We start from the raw sequence: 16,167 nt of genomic DNA, 5'->3' as shown, positions 1-16,167 counted from the left end.
TGGCAGACACGCTGCGGCGGAGCCGGCGGCGGAGCCGTGGCCTCGGCCAGAGGAGGAGGAGGGCCCCCGCCAGGAGGAGGCGGCGGGGGAGGCCAGGGAAGATGGCAGACCTGGGGGAAGCCGGAGCCCTGGGTAAGCTGAGGGCCCTGGATGGAGGAGGCGGAGGGCCCGGGTGGGAGGAGGTGGCTGGGGAGGGCGGAAAAGGCTACTAGCGCCCGTTAATTTAACGGGCTGAAAGACACTAGTATAGGAATAAAGCATGTCCTCTTAATTAATTTCTACAGAAGCATCTACCAGTGTATGTGTAATGTTGTTGGGAATGCAGGCTTGATTATTCCCCTCCCAGGCTCTGCCAACTGCATGTAGAGATGCTTTCAATCTGTGATTGTCCAGCCAAATAGGAAAACTATCATCAATGACCCTATTAACCAGAACCTATCCCTTCACTTAACCTTGCTGGCACTTTTGACCTTGCACTTGAGCTTTTGTAGGGGAGGTCATTACCCTCCCTGCCCTCATTGAAAGGCTCTTTGTTACACTCATTTCCTCTGATCGCTGAATAGCAGGTTCCAGCCCTACCTTTCCTGTTAGATGCTGCTCCCCAGGGGTGTTGAGCATATTCTCTGCTTTTCAGTGGCCAGCATATACAGTTGTTGATGGTTGGTGCCTGCCATCTGCTGGATAATTATGGGACTGCCCTATGTCTCTCCTAGATTCAGGAGTTTTTGGTATTGTGGTCTATATTACATAGGAGGAGGAATGGCAATATTTCCTCCCCTTTCATTTACTCCCCTGGTAATTCTGCAGCACTATTTGCATGACTCAACGTCGTTTTAGATGGTGAGCCCTTTGGGGACAGGGGACCATCTTATTTATGTATTTTTCTTTGTAAACCACTTTGGTTGAAGAGTGGTATATAAATATTCAGATTAGTAGTAGTAGTAGTTATTCCAGAACACATTTAAAAGCTATAATCAAGGTGGTTGCAAGGCTGCATCCTAGACAAACATACTAAGGAATACATCTTGAGAGAATATGCATATGATTCCTCTGTAAATGTATGAGTAGGAACAGTTAAATCACTTTGTGTTCTTAAGACAGCATCTAGCAGGAAATCCAGAGTAAAACTCTATGCCTCTAATGCAGGTTTTCCTGCAATAGATAGGTAGATAGATAAAAGCCATAGACACTGGAGATGTGTGAGCCCTACTGAAGTAGGGTAGGTCCCAAGATGGTTCCCATGTTAATGGGTCTGTGCAGATGTAGAGTTGCCTAAGGAAGCATCCCCTTTGCATGCTTTCTTATGTAGGATTCTTTTAAGCTCTTGCATCTTCAGCAGAATTACTTGACATTTACACTTGATATTATTATTATTTAGAACATGTATATATTGCTTTTTATGTTTAAAAGTTCTCAAAGTCGTTCACAGAGCAAGAAAAAAGAGACAATGATTCCCTCTCCCAAAGGGATTCATGGTGTGAATCAGACACAAGGAAGACACTAGCAATAGCCACTGGAAGGGGTGTTATGCTGGTTTGAATAGGGGCAGTTGCTGCTACCCACCTGCAAAATATAAGAGAACACCACTCTTGTCTATTTAGCAGAGGCTGTATCTGAATCTCTGAAGCTATGTAGTGCATACAGATCAGATAGTAGAAAAGTATTATTTCCTTCTTTAAATGATTTTTAGTCCCTTTTTTGCTTCTCTGATTAAAAGGGTGTGTGTGTTCTCTTAAACCTTTAACTACTAAAAAAAAATTGTTCTCTCATAGGACCCTTCTCCAGCAATTACAAAAACTGCAGGCTCTGGTAGCAGGGAAAGTTTCTAGGCCATACAAAATGGCTTCCACACAGACAGGGACCTGCCTGATGGTAAGCACTGCATGTTCCCTTTTTCTTATTTTGTTGCTCTGTGCCTTATTTCTTTGTGGCCATATATCTCATTACTTTCCCAGGTGATCTTGGATTTGCATTATTTGCCTTAATAACTAGTAAATTGGTATGTCTGCAGATTCTGGTTCCTTTTGCCATAACATATCTTCCTGTATGTATAGTTATGCAGGCCTCAGATATTGATGCTGATGTGCCTACTGAAAATATAGTTGCCCTGGATCATGGGTTCTATGGTCTACACTGGAATGCAAAGTCCATGATGAAGCACAAATTTTGGAAGGCCACAGTGGTGATATGTAAGATTGCCCCCAGCTCACATTCATCCGACAGATCTGCCTGGAATTCCATTTTGGGTAGAATTTAGCAACAACCTCTAACATCTACTGAGGACAGCTCCAGCACCGTCAGTACTGGTTCACTCTGGCTCCCATCCTTTCAGATCAGACACAAGATTATTATAAAACTATGAACTGGAATTAGACACACCTTGGAAAGGCCTAACATCACATACACGTGCAAGAAAAGTAGGAGTGGGCTTAGCTGCTATGAGAGAATTGCTTCTTCCCTTTCCTGCTCCTTTCTTATTTACATATGCACACAAGGTAGAGGTTGATGTATTCCTTCCGTTAAGAGGGTTTGTGTAACTGATTGATTGATTGATTGATCAAGTTGCTAGTGTTCTGTTCAGAGCTGCTTGCTGGGAGTATATTGCATCCATTTTGAAAGAGCTGCACTGGCTGCCAGTTTGTTTCTGGGTCCAATTCAAGGGGTTGGTTATCACCTTTAAATCTGTTAACAGCTGGAGCCTGGATACCTGAAGGACCACCTGCTTCCAAATGATTCTGCCTGCCCCATAAGGTCATCAGAGGAGGCTCTACTTCATGTGCCAACATTGAGAGAGTCTCGATTGTCAATTTGTCATGCACATGTAGGCTTGCCAACTGTCCCGATCTATGCGGGACGCCCCACATTTCCAGGAGGAAATGTTTGTCCTGTTTGGCACCACACTTCCCCCCCATTTTGGTGGTGGGCAGCGCAGGGCCAGCAGCAGCGCTGCTGCCACCTCCTCCCTCCACCTTCCCCCAGGTGCAGCACGCAGGCCAGCAGCGCTGCCACCAGCTCCTGCTCCACCTCCTTCCAGGTATGCAGTGAGTCCCTTGGAGCCAGAGCCGGAGCCAGAGGAGGAGCCCCAGCAGGAGCAGTTTCTGCCTGGCCAACCAGGCCAGCAGTGCGCCACCGCCACCTCCCTGTTCCGCCTCCATCCTTCCAGGTGCGCTGTGCAGTCCCTGTCTCTCGGCCGTCGTGGCTGGTTATGCCTGGCGCGTGCGCCCTCTCCCTCGTTTGCTCTCTCTCGCAGTTTGCAAGCCATGCAGCTGTGCAGGGGCACTGCTCAAGAGCCCCATCCTATTCCCGTACTGTTCCTATTCCGAGTACTGTTCCCGCTTTTCCCCGCCGCTGCTCTTGATCAAGCAGTTCCTGGACTTCGGTGAGTGGCGAAATGGCACCTGCAGCAAGCAGCGCGGCACAAACACACCCGAGGCTCCGAGAGCTCCAGGGGGGCCTTCCTAGGACCTTCCCTGAGAAGAGCCAGGAGAATGCCGGCATGAGGAGAATGTCAGTAAGCTGCAGTTGAGGGTAATGTTAGGACGGAGGAGTATTTTGAAGAAGGACATAAAGATGGCGTAGGAAATTATAGGGAGCCTAGGCCCCTCTTCTTTTCCTTTAAGGAAAAGATGATGGGCCTTTCCCCTCCAAGCTGGGGATGTAGTACTTAGGAAAGTTCTACCAGTTCCACTTCTGTGTGTGCCATGCAGCTGTTGAAGGTACCTTAAAACAACAACAAAACATAATACTGAGGAAAGTTCCACCAGTTCCACTTCTGTGTGTGCCATGCAGCTGTTGAAGGTAGGGCTGTGCGTTTTGGTTTTTTTCTGTTTTGTTTTTGGCCCGAATCCGAAACACCCCCATTTTGTTCTTTGTTCGAAACCAGCCAATCCGAAACACCCCAATTTTGTTCTTTGTTCAAAATTGCAAAATCCAAATCCGAAATGTTTTGGATTTTAAAAAATGGCCCCAGGGAAAAACTAGTGGGTGGGGGTGGTAGTGCCCAATGGGTGGAAACTACCACCCAAATTTCAGAGGAATTGGACAAAGGGCTGGGTTTTGGTGAATTTTTGAAGTATAGGATTTTTCCCATAGGGAAGAATTGAGGTTTTGGCAAAAGTATAGCTTCATGTTGGGGAGAAAGGGGTGGCCCAGAGCAGAGCAGGGTGGGTGGTAGTGCCCAGTGGGGGCAAGGAAGCTGCCAGAATTATTTCAAAGGAATTGGGCAGAAGGCTGATTTTTAAAGATGTAATGGAGTTTGCGTGTCTGTAAAGTTCTTCCCCATAGGGAATGATGGACCTCCATAATTCCTGCCCCATAACTGCACTTGGGGGGCACCAGGGTGGCCCAGAGCAAGTGGTGGTGTAGACCACATAGGGTGCCAACCACCCCCATGGGTTGCTAACCCATGGGGTACTGGGTTCTGTTGTTTCTGAGATGTTTTGAGTGTAGATTCCGATTCTCTGGTAGCATAAGAGAGTGGATTCATGGTTTGTCATTGAAAATCTCATATGCTACCAGAGAATCTATACTCAGAACACCTCAGAAACAACAGAACCCAGCACCCCGTGGGTTAGCATCCCATGGGGGCGGTTGGCACCCTATGTGCACTACACCACCACTCACTCCCGGCCACCCCAGTGCCCCCGAGGTGGAGTTATGGGTCTGCTGAAACCTCCATTATTCCCTGGGGGCGGGGGGGCCTTAAAGAAGCATAAACTTCTGACAATTCCTAAGAAATCAGCCCTTTACCCTGTTCCTTTGGAATCTGGGTTGTGGCAGGTACCCCTTGGGGCACTGCCACCCAACCCACTGTTTTGCCCCTCAGGCCCCCTTTCTGCCCCGACTCTGACCCAAAGACATTTCAACTTCAGAAATTCTTTAAAAATCAGCCCTTTCCCCAATTCCTTTGGAATCTGGGTGGCAGCAGGCACCCATTGGGGCACTACCACCTGAACCACTCTTCTGCCCCTAAAGCTCCCTTTCTGCCCCCAATCCACCCCAAATAGCATCAACATCACACATCAACAACAGCAGAGCTTTGGGAAAAATCAGGCAGATTTCCAGAGGTCATGCACATCCACACACCCCCCTCCGCCCAAAATGCAATTGATCTACACACAACAGTGTGAAACAACAACAATGAAATGCACACTGCCCCACTGGCCAATGAGGGTAAAATTTACCCTTAAATTTGCTTAAAAGGAATAAGGAGGAAATTGCCAGCAGATAAGCCCATGCTTTTGCTGGCCAATCTGCGGGCTGGAAGGGCTAGAAATTCGAACAGATGTCAAAACTAAAAATGGAGACTGAAGGAGAAAGACTTTCTGCGATTGCAAAATGGATTTCCAAAACAGCTGAAACAACAAAATGTTTTGTATCCAAAATAGGAACGTTTTGTCTTGGCTACAAAATTTTCTGTTTTGAGCATTGGGTGTTTTGTTTTGGCTACAAAACAGTCGAAATGGCCTGTTTTGTTAACAAAACGTTTTGTATCCGAAACCAAACACACATCCCTAGTTGAAGGTACCTTAAAACAACAACAACACAAACAAAAACCACCAGCAGCTAACAATACTGGGGGAAAGTTGCTAGGTTTTGTGTCTTCCTTTAACTATTCACTACATCTGCCCAGGAGCTGAAGGTAGCATACATGATGTGTGCACTGCCCCCCCCCCCCAGCCAGCCCCCCACAAACTTGTGTCCCTCCTTCTGGCAATGAAATGTTGGCCACCCTATCATGGGCAGGGCCTTCCTGGTTATTGCCCTCAGGCTTTGGAATGCTCCCCCCCCACCGCTTCGCTTGCTGCCTTTAAAAGGCAATTAAAGACTTTGCTGTGACGTTGCCTTTGTCCTTTAGGTGCGTGCTGGTTTCTCCATTCTCCTGTTGCTCTGTCTCTATATTTTAACATTTGTATTATATTGCTGGTTTTATGGATTTTACTATTGTATTTTAATCTTTTAAACCGCCTTGGGGTAAATGTATGGAAGGTAGCATAGAAATTGAATTATACTATGCTAATTAATTAATTAAATCCCTCTGATTTAACTTTGGAAGCCACCTAATGGCACAGCGGGGAGATGACTTGATTATCAAGCCAGAGGTTGCCGGTTCGAGTCCCCGCTGGTATGTTTCCCAGACTATCGGAAACTCCTATATCGGGCAGCAGCAATATCGGAAGGTGCTGAAAGGCATCATCTCATACTGCACGGGAGATGGCAATGGTAAACCCCTCCTGTATCCCACCAAAGACAACCACGGGGATCTGTGGTTGCCAGGAGTCGAAACCGACTCGACAGCATACCTTACCGTTTACCTTTAATATAACTTTGACTGTTTCTGCAATACATTTATATATAATCCTGGAATCCCACTAAGCAGGTCCAGCCTTATCTTGAAGTGGCACAAAACATTTTTATTTAAATGGAAGATTCCACAGAATGTGCTATTTGCCTGCCTCCAACCTTCATCACTGTGTGTCTTTAAAAAAAACAACAACACCAGGGAACTCTTTAACACATTTTAATTTGACTTTTTACCTCAGGTGTGAACATGTCTAAGGCTGGTATTGCCACTAAGCTCCATAGGTGATATCTTGTCATGGTGTGGTTTACTGGCCAGCTGTACATAGGAACATAAGAAGCTGCCATATACTGAGTCAGACCATTGGTCTATCTAGCTCAGTATTGTCTTCACAGACTGGCAGCGGCTTCTCCAAGGTTGCAGGCAGGAATCTCTCTCAGCCCTATCTTGGAGAAGCCAGGGAGGGAACTTGAAACCTTCTGCTCTTCCCAGAGCGGCAGCTTCATCCCCTGAGGGGGAATATCTTACCGTGCTCACACTTCTAGTCTCCCATTCATACGCAACCAGGGCGGACCCTGCTTAGCTAAGGGGACATGTCATGCTTGCTACCACAAGACCAGCTCTCCTCTCCAGACCTCCTTTCTAGGTATAAATATAACTTCTGTACTAGCTTTATGTGTGCTGGCCTCATTTGATGTGAATTCCCCATAGTTCTGTTCTGATATACATTGAGGAAAGCTTCAGATTCCCTTTATCTGCATTGCTGAAGTGACACGGTATGAGTTATATTCTTTGAACAATGGAGCCACAGCCTCATTGTTCCCAGCTGCCAAACGCTGCCCCCCTTGCAGAGCGTTCTGCTACTCTACATGAAGGGTGCTTAGTGCATTATGAGCTTAGGGTGGCCGCCTTTTCTGGCAAAGGTCCTGGGCCTTTAACAGCTTCATGACAGGCACAAATTCAGCAGACGGAGCTTTCCGCACTCCTGCATCTTTTGCCTTTCACGAAGCTATTAGAGGCAAAAAGAATCCTGCCTGAAGGGGTCGGCCCTATATGAGTGACAGTGAACCTTTTTATTCTGATCAGTCCAAAATATTGGACCGTGTCTCACGATCCGTGAGACCCGGTTTGGGGTGGTGAGCGGGAAGAGCGAGCACGCAGGACATACTGGGGAGACCCCCGGAGCTGGGAGGCGGCTTTTCGCCTCCCTTCTGGGGGTCTACTTGTGAGTAGGCATGGCGCGAAGCCACACTGCGGCTACTCACGATTTTAAAAAACAGGTTTGCGGAGTGCTTGCTCTGCAAACCTGGTTTTGGGGCAGAGGTTCTTGAGCAGGTTACCCGCTCCAGAACCACCGGGCCCGCAGCTGAGCCCGGTGGTTCTGACAATCGGGAAAAATCGGGCTAGGCTTTCCTAGCCTGATTTTTCCCGATCGTGGGAATAGCCCCATTGTTTTTCATATTTTCCTTCTGTCCAAAATTGAAGTACTTGAATTGTTTACTTAACACCAACATGCAGGTGTCAAATAGTTGGGTTGTATACAAGCAACTGTATAGGCTCCAACTGGTCCTACCTACCAGGGACAGCCCCTCTTTTCCGGAAGCTGGCCCTCATAAATCATTGCCCCTTTTTTCAATGCTTTGCTTGGTTTTGTTCATGTGAGTTGCCAGAGTTAACATTCTTCAGGATTCAGCTCCCTCCCCAGAGTCTCTAAAAGTTAAATTTCCAACTGGGTGAGTGGATGCATCCTGTCTCTAGTAGCATGTAAATGGTGGTGCAAGACTAAGGCACTCTCACTCGGCAGAGGTCCCCAGCATCGAGCAGGTGGAATTCAGTCTTCAGCAATGGGTGCTGGTGGGTTGGAGGCTTGGGCAGTAGTAATCTTTGGCATGAGAATTGGTAGTTATAAATGTTTCCCGATTTTCGTTTGTAAAATGCCGAAGGGCCTAGACTTGGCTCATTTGCTCTGGTAATCTGGAAGAATGTGCACCACACACACTTTATTGCCCGCTTTTCATTTGTGGCATGCTTGTAGTCAGAACTGACACCGTGCCTCCCAGGTTGCTCTGCCACAATCCTCACATTCACAGGCATGTTCCTATTTCCATTGGTGAAATGATGGGGAATATGCCACTCTGCTGCCCCTAGAGCCAGGGGTGTAGTGGGATAGGGGGGATGCACAGGAACAGAGTGCCGGTACCTCTCGGCTTCTCTGGCTGTTGGGGTGGCCATGGTGGCTGTCATGGAGAGCACCTGCACTTCTGCATTTGCAGCTGTATCACTGCCTAGGCCTGTGTGGGCATTCTACAAAGCACATACATTGTACAGCATCCACAGGACCACAAATAACAAGCTCTGCCCCTGAGCCAACATGCTCCGAAGCCCAGAGAAGAGAAATGTTTTGCAACACTGGGGTATGAGCCTCGAGGCAGGATGCCTCTGAGTACCAGTTGCAGGGGAGTAACAGCAGGAGAGAGGGCATTGCCTTCATCTCTTGCCTGTGGGCTTCCTAGCAGCACTGGGTGGGCCACTGTGTGAAGCAGGATGCTGGACTAGATGGGCCTTGGGCCTGCAATCCCAGCAGGGCAGTTCTTATGTTCTTACGAGCATCCCTAATCGCAAGAAGGAGATCTCTCAGAGTACAGCATTTGTCTGCTCAGACAAATGTTGCACACATGAACAGTGTGGAGACTCTGTAGTGTGGGCTACAGAGCATGTTGGTGAGAGGGGGAGCAGAGCTTGTTGATATGTTCCTGTGGCCGCTGTACCTGGGTACAGAATCCATGCTGCGTAGAACACCGGTACAAGGCTCCTGTCTGGTCACCACTGGCATAGCTAGGGTACAGGAGACCTCTGTTCCACCTAGACCTGGGGGCGGGGGAACTAGAAAAAACAGTCCCCCCCTTTTTGCAGAACCTCCCCCCCAAAAAAACCCTGATTCCCCCCAGTTTTTCCCCCCAGGCCTTCACATCTCTAGTTCTGCCTTCCTGCCCACAGCAGCATGGGGGCCCAAAAGTGGCATGCACATGGTTCCATGGCAGCACCCCCCCCAGCAGCATATGTGTCTTCTCTCATTATTGCCCAGAGCTATGCTGCCATTGCCACTCTTGCCACCCAATGCCACACCACCACCGCTCCTCCTGCTGCCCAGTGCCACTTGCCATCAGGTTTGAGGGGGGCGCTTGGAAGGAGGGAGGCAGGCCCCGTTCCAGTCCTCTGAAGAGAGGAACAGAAAGGGGCCTTCCTCCTCCTGAGTGCCTCCCAAGCCTGATGGGAATGGAGAGTGTACATGCACTCTGATGCCGAGAAAGGGCACATGCGCACTGATGCCGAGGCAGAGCACACATGTGCCCTCCATTTTCATCAGGCTTGGGAGGCGCTCGGAAGGAGGGAGACCTTGTTCTGAGCGCCTCCCAAGCCTGATGGCAAGTGATGCTGGGCAGTGGGAGGAGCAGTGGCAGCAGGTGGCAGGAGCTGCGGTGGGCAGCTGCAGGTGGCAGGAGCCACCGTGGGCAGGAGGAGCCACCTCGGCAAGTGGGGGAGTGGAGGGAGGGGTAAGCAACTGGCAGGCCCTCCTGGGGGGCCTCCCTACAGTGGACTCAGAACTGGATTTCAATAACATTTTGAAAAGCATCTTGATGATTTGGAGGTGTGTCCCCCCCTCACTTACTTTTTATCTCAGCAGCCCTGTAAGTAACGCCGCCAAACATCCACATCCTTGCTGTTAGTTGTCTGCACTGATTATTGCTACTATGTCTCGTCCACAGGTCCTGGTTTTGTGCTTTGTTCTAGTTCTGGGCTCCATGATGCCATGTCTCCCAGAATTCTCTGCAACATCACAGACAGTAAAAACCGCTCCAACACCAGACATTTATACAACCAGTAAAAGTGAGTCGGATGAGGTGAAACCTTTTCTTACTAAGAGGCTCCTGAAGGACCAAACCTATCTAAAATCAATGCTGAGCAGCGGGCTTAGCCTATGGGTTCCTTCTGCCCCAAGCATGAATCAACCAAAGTATCATCTAGAGTTTTGTCCATGTGGTTCACTTTATTTAGAGGGACGCATCATCCAGTGACAGAGATGCTTTCCCATCTTTTGGGGGGGTGTGTGGGGGTGGATGCAAACATCCCCCCCAGAACTGTTGGCTCTAGTTCAGGGTAGCTCAACTTCGGCCCTCCTGTAGATGTTGGCCTACAATTCCCATAACCCCTGGCTATTGGTCACTATGGCTGGGGATTATGGGAGTTGTCATTCAAAAACAGTGGGGGGGGGCTAAGTTGAGCTAGTTCTAGTTCATTCTTATCAAGTCTTATACCTTGTCAATACAAATAACACTTCCTTGGTTTTTTAAGGATTGATTCTCCTCCTCTGTCTCCAGAAATCTTCCCCTGTACCACTCAGGCTGATGCTTCACCATACTTTTGGGATTGTATAGGGATGGGGATGCAGAGCTCAAGAATGGCAGGCCCCAGACTTGTGTTTTCCCTCCCCTGCCCCCTTTGCCACAGAGAGAAATCAAATAAATAAATAGATAGATAGATAGATAGATAGATAGATAGATAGATAGATAGATAGATAGATAGATAGATAGATAGATAGATAGAAGATCCTCTTGACCTTGCACAATAAAATCCAAAGCAGGTTTCTGATTAAGCTGTGATCTCGCTATTCATTTGTCCAGGCTGCTGTCAAAGGCCATTGGCCAATAAAAAAAGAGGATGTAGGGAAAGCACAACGGCACTTGCACTGTCATGTCATGTGTGTCAATGCCATTGTACTGTTAGGACAGAGCAATCTTTCCCAGGGCCTTGTGTCTGGAACTAGCCAGATCTGGATGCTTTAGGAAATCTATAATGGGACTATTTCTTTGTCAGCCACTCCTAGCTCCAAGTATTTTAAGATTCAGAGACAGCAGCACACATATAAACGTGGGCATCCTAATGATGTTAGTCTCGTCTTCCATAAACTTGCCTGATCTTTTTTTAATGCTAGTGTTTCACTTTGCAGTACTGAGGATGGAGAAACCATGGGACTAACAGGATAATTGGTTGTATCTATTTTGGATTATCACCATACTCATCCTTGACCCCGATAGGCTGACAAACTAAATTTGATGCGTGTGGGGGTGGCAAGTAAGGCAGTATTGTATTTATACAAACAATAAATTTAAACCTTCCCAGAAACCCCTCGCTCCTACAGCCATTGTCACCTCAGCTAGCTGACCACCCTCCCTCTTCCTGTTTCCCAAGTCGCTATTTTTGTCACTCCAGTTCAGCACCCCAATTTGCTTCTAAAATCCATTTTCTGACCGGTGCGTCTCTGCAGCGTGCGGGCACACACATGCTGGAAACAAAGGCCTACTCTTCACAAAAAGCCATGCAGGTGATGGCAAAACCTGAATCTGCACTATCCCTCTTCAGACTGCAAGTGCAATCTCTCGCGGCGGAATGCTCTTCTACACAGTAATACCCCTCACAGAGAAAACTGGCATGTCGGGGGAAGGGTACATCAGTAGCTGCTTGACCAAGTCAGACCATTTGTCCATCTGGCTCAGCTCGCCAGGGTTGCAGGCAGCCGGTCTTTCCCAGCCCTACATAAAGATGCCAGGGACTGAACCTAGGACCTTATGTAGGCAAACCATGTGCTCCACCACTGAGCCCAAGCCCCATTCCCCCAGACCATTATTTGAGCTATCTGTGGTCTTCTTCCCTGGGCAGCTGTTCAAGAAGGCGAGGGGCAGGGCTCGGGCCCAAAGCTTTTTGTATGCTAAGCAACATTTTTGGGGTCTGCATCCTGTCTGCGGAGAGAGGGGTTCTCTTGCTCCTGGAAGGAACAGACATAATTATCAAAAGTGCAGCCCCTATCTGCATGCCTTTGGCCAACACAAATGGTCAGTCTGTGTGTCCCACCACTCAGAAGAATATCATCTCAAATAACTTAGAGCAGCTTCTCCACACAGCAGGCATAAGTTTTAGCAGCTGCCAGGTACTGGTGTGGATATTCTCCAGGGATCCATATGTAAGGGGCACTGCTCATCATGGCCACAGTGTAGAGAAATGGCCACATGTAGATAGGGTCCAGCTCTAGTGGCACAGAGTTCTACACATAATCTGTTATGTGTGTGAAAAATATTTTCCCAAGGATATAGTGTTTAGTATTGGGATGTAATATCATCCATGGTACTTTATGAAAACCAAATAAAAGTGGGCTTTAGGATTTTGGGAAGAGTCTCTCTCATCTCCTATCTGGAGATGCCAGGGAGGGAACTTGGAACCTTCTGCATGCAAGCATGCAGATGCTCTTCCCAGAGTGGCCCCGTCCCCTGATGTGAATATCTTACAATGCTCACACATGTCTCCCATTCAGATGCGAACCTGAATGGGCCTTGCTTAGCAAAGGGGACAATTCATGCTTGCTACCACAAGACCAGCTCTCTTCCTCTAATGCAATTAGGAACATAGGAAGCTGCCTTATACTGAGTCAGACCATTGGTCCATCTAGTTCAGTATTGCTGGCAGCAGCTTCTCCAAGGTTGCAGGCAGGAGTCTCTCTCAGCCCTTTCTGGAGATGCCAGGGAGGGAACCTGGAACCCGCAAATGCTCTTCCCAGATCAACCCCCTCCCTTAAGGGGAATATCTTACAGTGCTCATACAGGTAGTCTCCCATTCATGTATAAACCAGGGCAGACCCTGCTTAGCAAAGGGGACAGGTCATGCTTGCTACCACAAGACCAGCTCTCCTCCCATGTCTCAGCATATGGTGTGTGTCGGGAGAGGGGGTGGGGGACTTCTGTATCACTAAGTCCTTTTCTCAGCACTTCACCAAGCTGTCCTTTTGCAGTTCAGTCACGGAGCCTCCTTTTCTACGATGAGCACGGCGGCTCCTTAGAAGAAGGTTACAGCTCCTTCATCTCTGTGGAGCATCCTGAAAACTGGGAGGCTGACAAAGGGCCAAGCGAGGAGCAGCCGCCTCAAGAGCATGTGCTCCGTCCCTTAGCTGTGGCCCACGGAACAGCCAAATATCTGAACAAACCCCGCCTGGAGGGCCCAGAGCAGAACAGCACCAGCTCCGCTCTCACTCACCCCAAGGAGCGATTCCATGAGAGGTAAGCAGATTTGAGACTCGAGACTATCCACTCTTTCTAACTTGCACCGGGCGGGTTCTCTATCTCCAGAGCACACCATGGATTCTTAATAGGATTACCAACTTCTTATGGGCTTCTACTCTCTGCATTTAATAGATCTTCAGACAGTAACAGTTGATAAAGCTTATTTCCTTGGTGTGAAAAGCTTCATGACTGATTGCTGCAGATAAAAAGGCTAGGCTATTTTTTTTTCTCTAATCAGCAGCACTACTTCTAAATTATCTGATTAGCTCCAGCATTTCAGGAAAGGTGGCTCTGTAGCCCATGGAAGCCTCCCAACAGCAGAGACTATTTCCCCCCTCTTGTATGCAGTACCATTTAAACCATTTAAAAACTGAATTTAAGCTGGCCCCTTTCAGGGAATTTTAATTTTAAAACTTTATTGTTGTATAGTGCCTTGAGTAAGCACTTTTAAGTACAAAGGTTTAATATAACAGTTTTGTGTGATTGTATGTTTCCTCTGCTGGAGGTCACCAGACACTGCCCCCACCCTCCGCAATATACACACAGCAGAGTGGCAGCTGGCGACAGAGACTGAGACAGTTAACACACTTTTCATCGGAACAGAGATGTCCCCCTGGGACAATGGGAAATAAGGATATCGAAAGTTTTTAGAGGAACCTGAACAATAGCACCCTAAACAATGAAATAAAGGAGAGTGGGGAGCTATCAAGACAGTTATTAAAGGACTGGGCCTGATGGGGGAAGAGGCAGAAGATTACAAAAGGACTAATGGGAAGCTTTTGTTTTCTTTTTCTGCAGAGAGAGAAGCCCCAGTGATACAGCTGAATACTTGTAGCAGCTGCCAGCCCTCAGGGCCTCTTCTGTCTGGATGCAGGATCCTTTCCCAGCTGAGTAGGAGAGGATGCTCTATTTAGACTTCTCCAAACTGGCCTTGAGTTCAGCCACCTCCGCCTCCTCGTTCACTTCCCCCCTGCCTGGACCCTCAGTGTCAATAATACTGATTTTTCGGTCAAGATTCACAGTGATCACCATAATCAGGGAGAGTGCCTGGCAACACAGCAAAAATCCCAATTCTCATGTATCCCCACTTGTGTTCACTGTGGCCACCAGTTATGTTGTTTATCTCTCTCTACAGTCTGTCACCAAAGCTCCCAATGTCTTAGCACACAACTGAAAATCTGTACTAAACTGAACTGTACCCAACCATTTTTGTTTCATGATTAGGCAAAAATTCACTTCTACCTTGTTGGATACTATTCTGTTTTGTTTTAAAATGTTTCTAGGGTTTGGTTTTTACAAACATAATTACATAAGAACAAGGTATAGAGAACACAAAGATAAAGATATAAAAACATGTCACTACTAAGGATCCAGAGAAGAAGGAAAAATAGTATTCAAAGGTTTTTTCTCAACAATCTATAAGCAAAATTGACAAATCACAATCTCCTAATCTATCAGTTTATTATTACTGTAAAATGTCACCAAATTAGTCCATCTGCAGTACTTAGACTCTATTTTACCAGATTCTGATTTGACATCCATTTTTCCCCACAGTGTCTCAGCAGGGACCGTCTTCTGACCTCAAATTATTGTTTATAACTCAGTGCCCAGAGCTGTTACAGGAATAAAGGATAGCCTGGAGGATCGTGCAAATAGAATTGGGAGTTATTATTCATTCCCGTTCAGTTTTTATACCCTCTTTCCAGACAGTCTTTAGATTCGGTTTTCTCCAAACACGCAAATGAGTTCCTCCTACTCATTTCTTTTTGTACAACTCTCTTTAAAATATGAGATTACAAACTGGATGGACCCTCTATGTCAGCAACCTAAGGAAAGAGATCACCCTCTTTATGTAAGTTCTTTATCAGTGTGCCAAGGACTAAGCAGAGATGGTAGGGATGTCCATGGATGCCCTTCACACCCCTATTCTTTTAATATTTCCTGGAGCTGATTGGGGCAGATGCATGAATCAGCTTCTGCCATGGTTTTCTTTCCAATAGATATTAGGAATGGAGAGCCCCTTCAGAGCGATTCTCCTCCAAGCATGTCCACCAACACCAGCATATACCACTGCACCTTCCAAAAAGGAAAGTATATCTTCTCCCAACACCAGCATAAAGAGCCACTGTTCAGTTAGTGCATATCCTTTTCATCCATGTCAATAGCCAGAAATCCTACTGGACATAGTCCATGTGTGCCTCAAATTCATACCGTTGTACAGTGACCAAACTCAGAAATTATTTGTACATAATGAAACTTATTTTGTATTATTGCCAATCCCTTAAGATATTGTATTTTGGAGACTCTCAGATCCTATTTTCTGTATTGTATTTTATTAAGAGTTATTGCGGGCTTGGCCTCTATGAACTTCCTCCCTTTGCAGGGCGCTGTTTCCTCTTAGTCTAGCAGCTAATGTTTGCCTTGTTTTCATTTTTAAACATATCCCTATTTTCCTCCTGTTACTAGCTCTGCAATTGCTTTGGAGCAGCAAAATTAAAAAAAAAAGATGCAGCATCAACTGTTGTTCGGGTTGTTCATTATTTAACTGAGGGATTATTAATTTTGCTAGTGTTTGTGCAAGTGCTGGCTTGCCATCACCCACGGAATAATAAACAGTCTCTCCCATCATGTCCAGAGGTCTCCAAGTGGAGTAGAAGAGTGCTTCTCTAAGGGCTTGTACAGAGATGGTTATTTCTGAGGAGTGATGGCAGTAGCTTCCCTCTCTGATAAGGCATCTCACCTGGAATGTTTGTGTTA

At 47.1% G+C, this 16,167-nt stretch overlaps 1 protein-coding gene across 1 annotated transcript in view; it reads left to right on the top strand.

Moving 5' to 3' along the window:
* CREB3L1 (cAMP responsive element binding protein 3 like 1) overlaps positions 1-15,928 on the top strand; it is a 131,244-nt gene extending 115,316 nt beyond the window's left edge. The window contains exons 9-12 of the mRNA XM_053305704.1: positions 1,773-1,872; positions 10,069-10,189; positions 13,143-13,407; positions 14,209-15,928. Coding sequence (XP_053161679.1) covers positions 1,773-1,872; positions 10,069-10,189; positions 13,143-13,407; positions 14,209-14,245 — 523 coding nt within the window. The 3' untranslated portion in view covers positions 14,246-15,928. The remainder of the gene's footprint in view (positions 1-1,772; positions 1,873-10,068; positions 10,190-13,142; positions 13,408-14,208) is intronic.
* The last annotated feature ends 239 nt before the right edge of the window (positions 15,929-16,167 follow it).

The sequence above is a fragment of the Hemicordylus capensis genome, chromosome 1 (genome assembly GCF_027244095.1).
Source record: "Hemicordylus capensis ecotype Gifberg chromosome 1, rHemCap1.1.pri, whole genome shotgun sequence".
Classification (NCBI taxonomy): domain Eukaryota; kingdom Metazoa; phylum Chordata; class Lepidosauria; order Squamata; family Cordylidae; genus Hemicordylus; species Hemicordylus capensis.
Note: the sequence above shows the minus strand (reverse complement) of the source record. Positions and strands in the feature narration are given on the sequence as shown.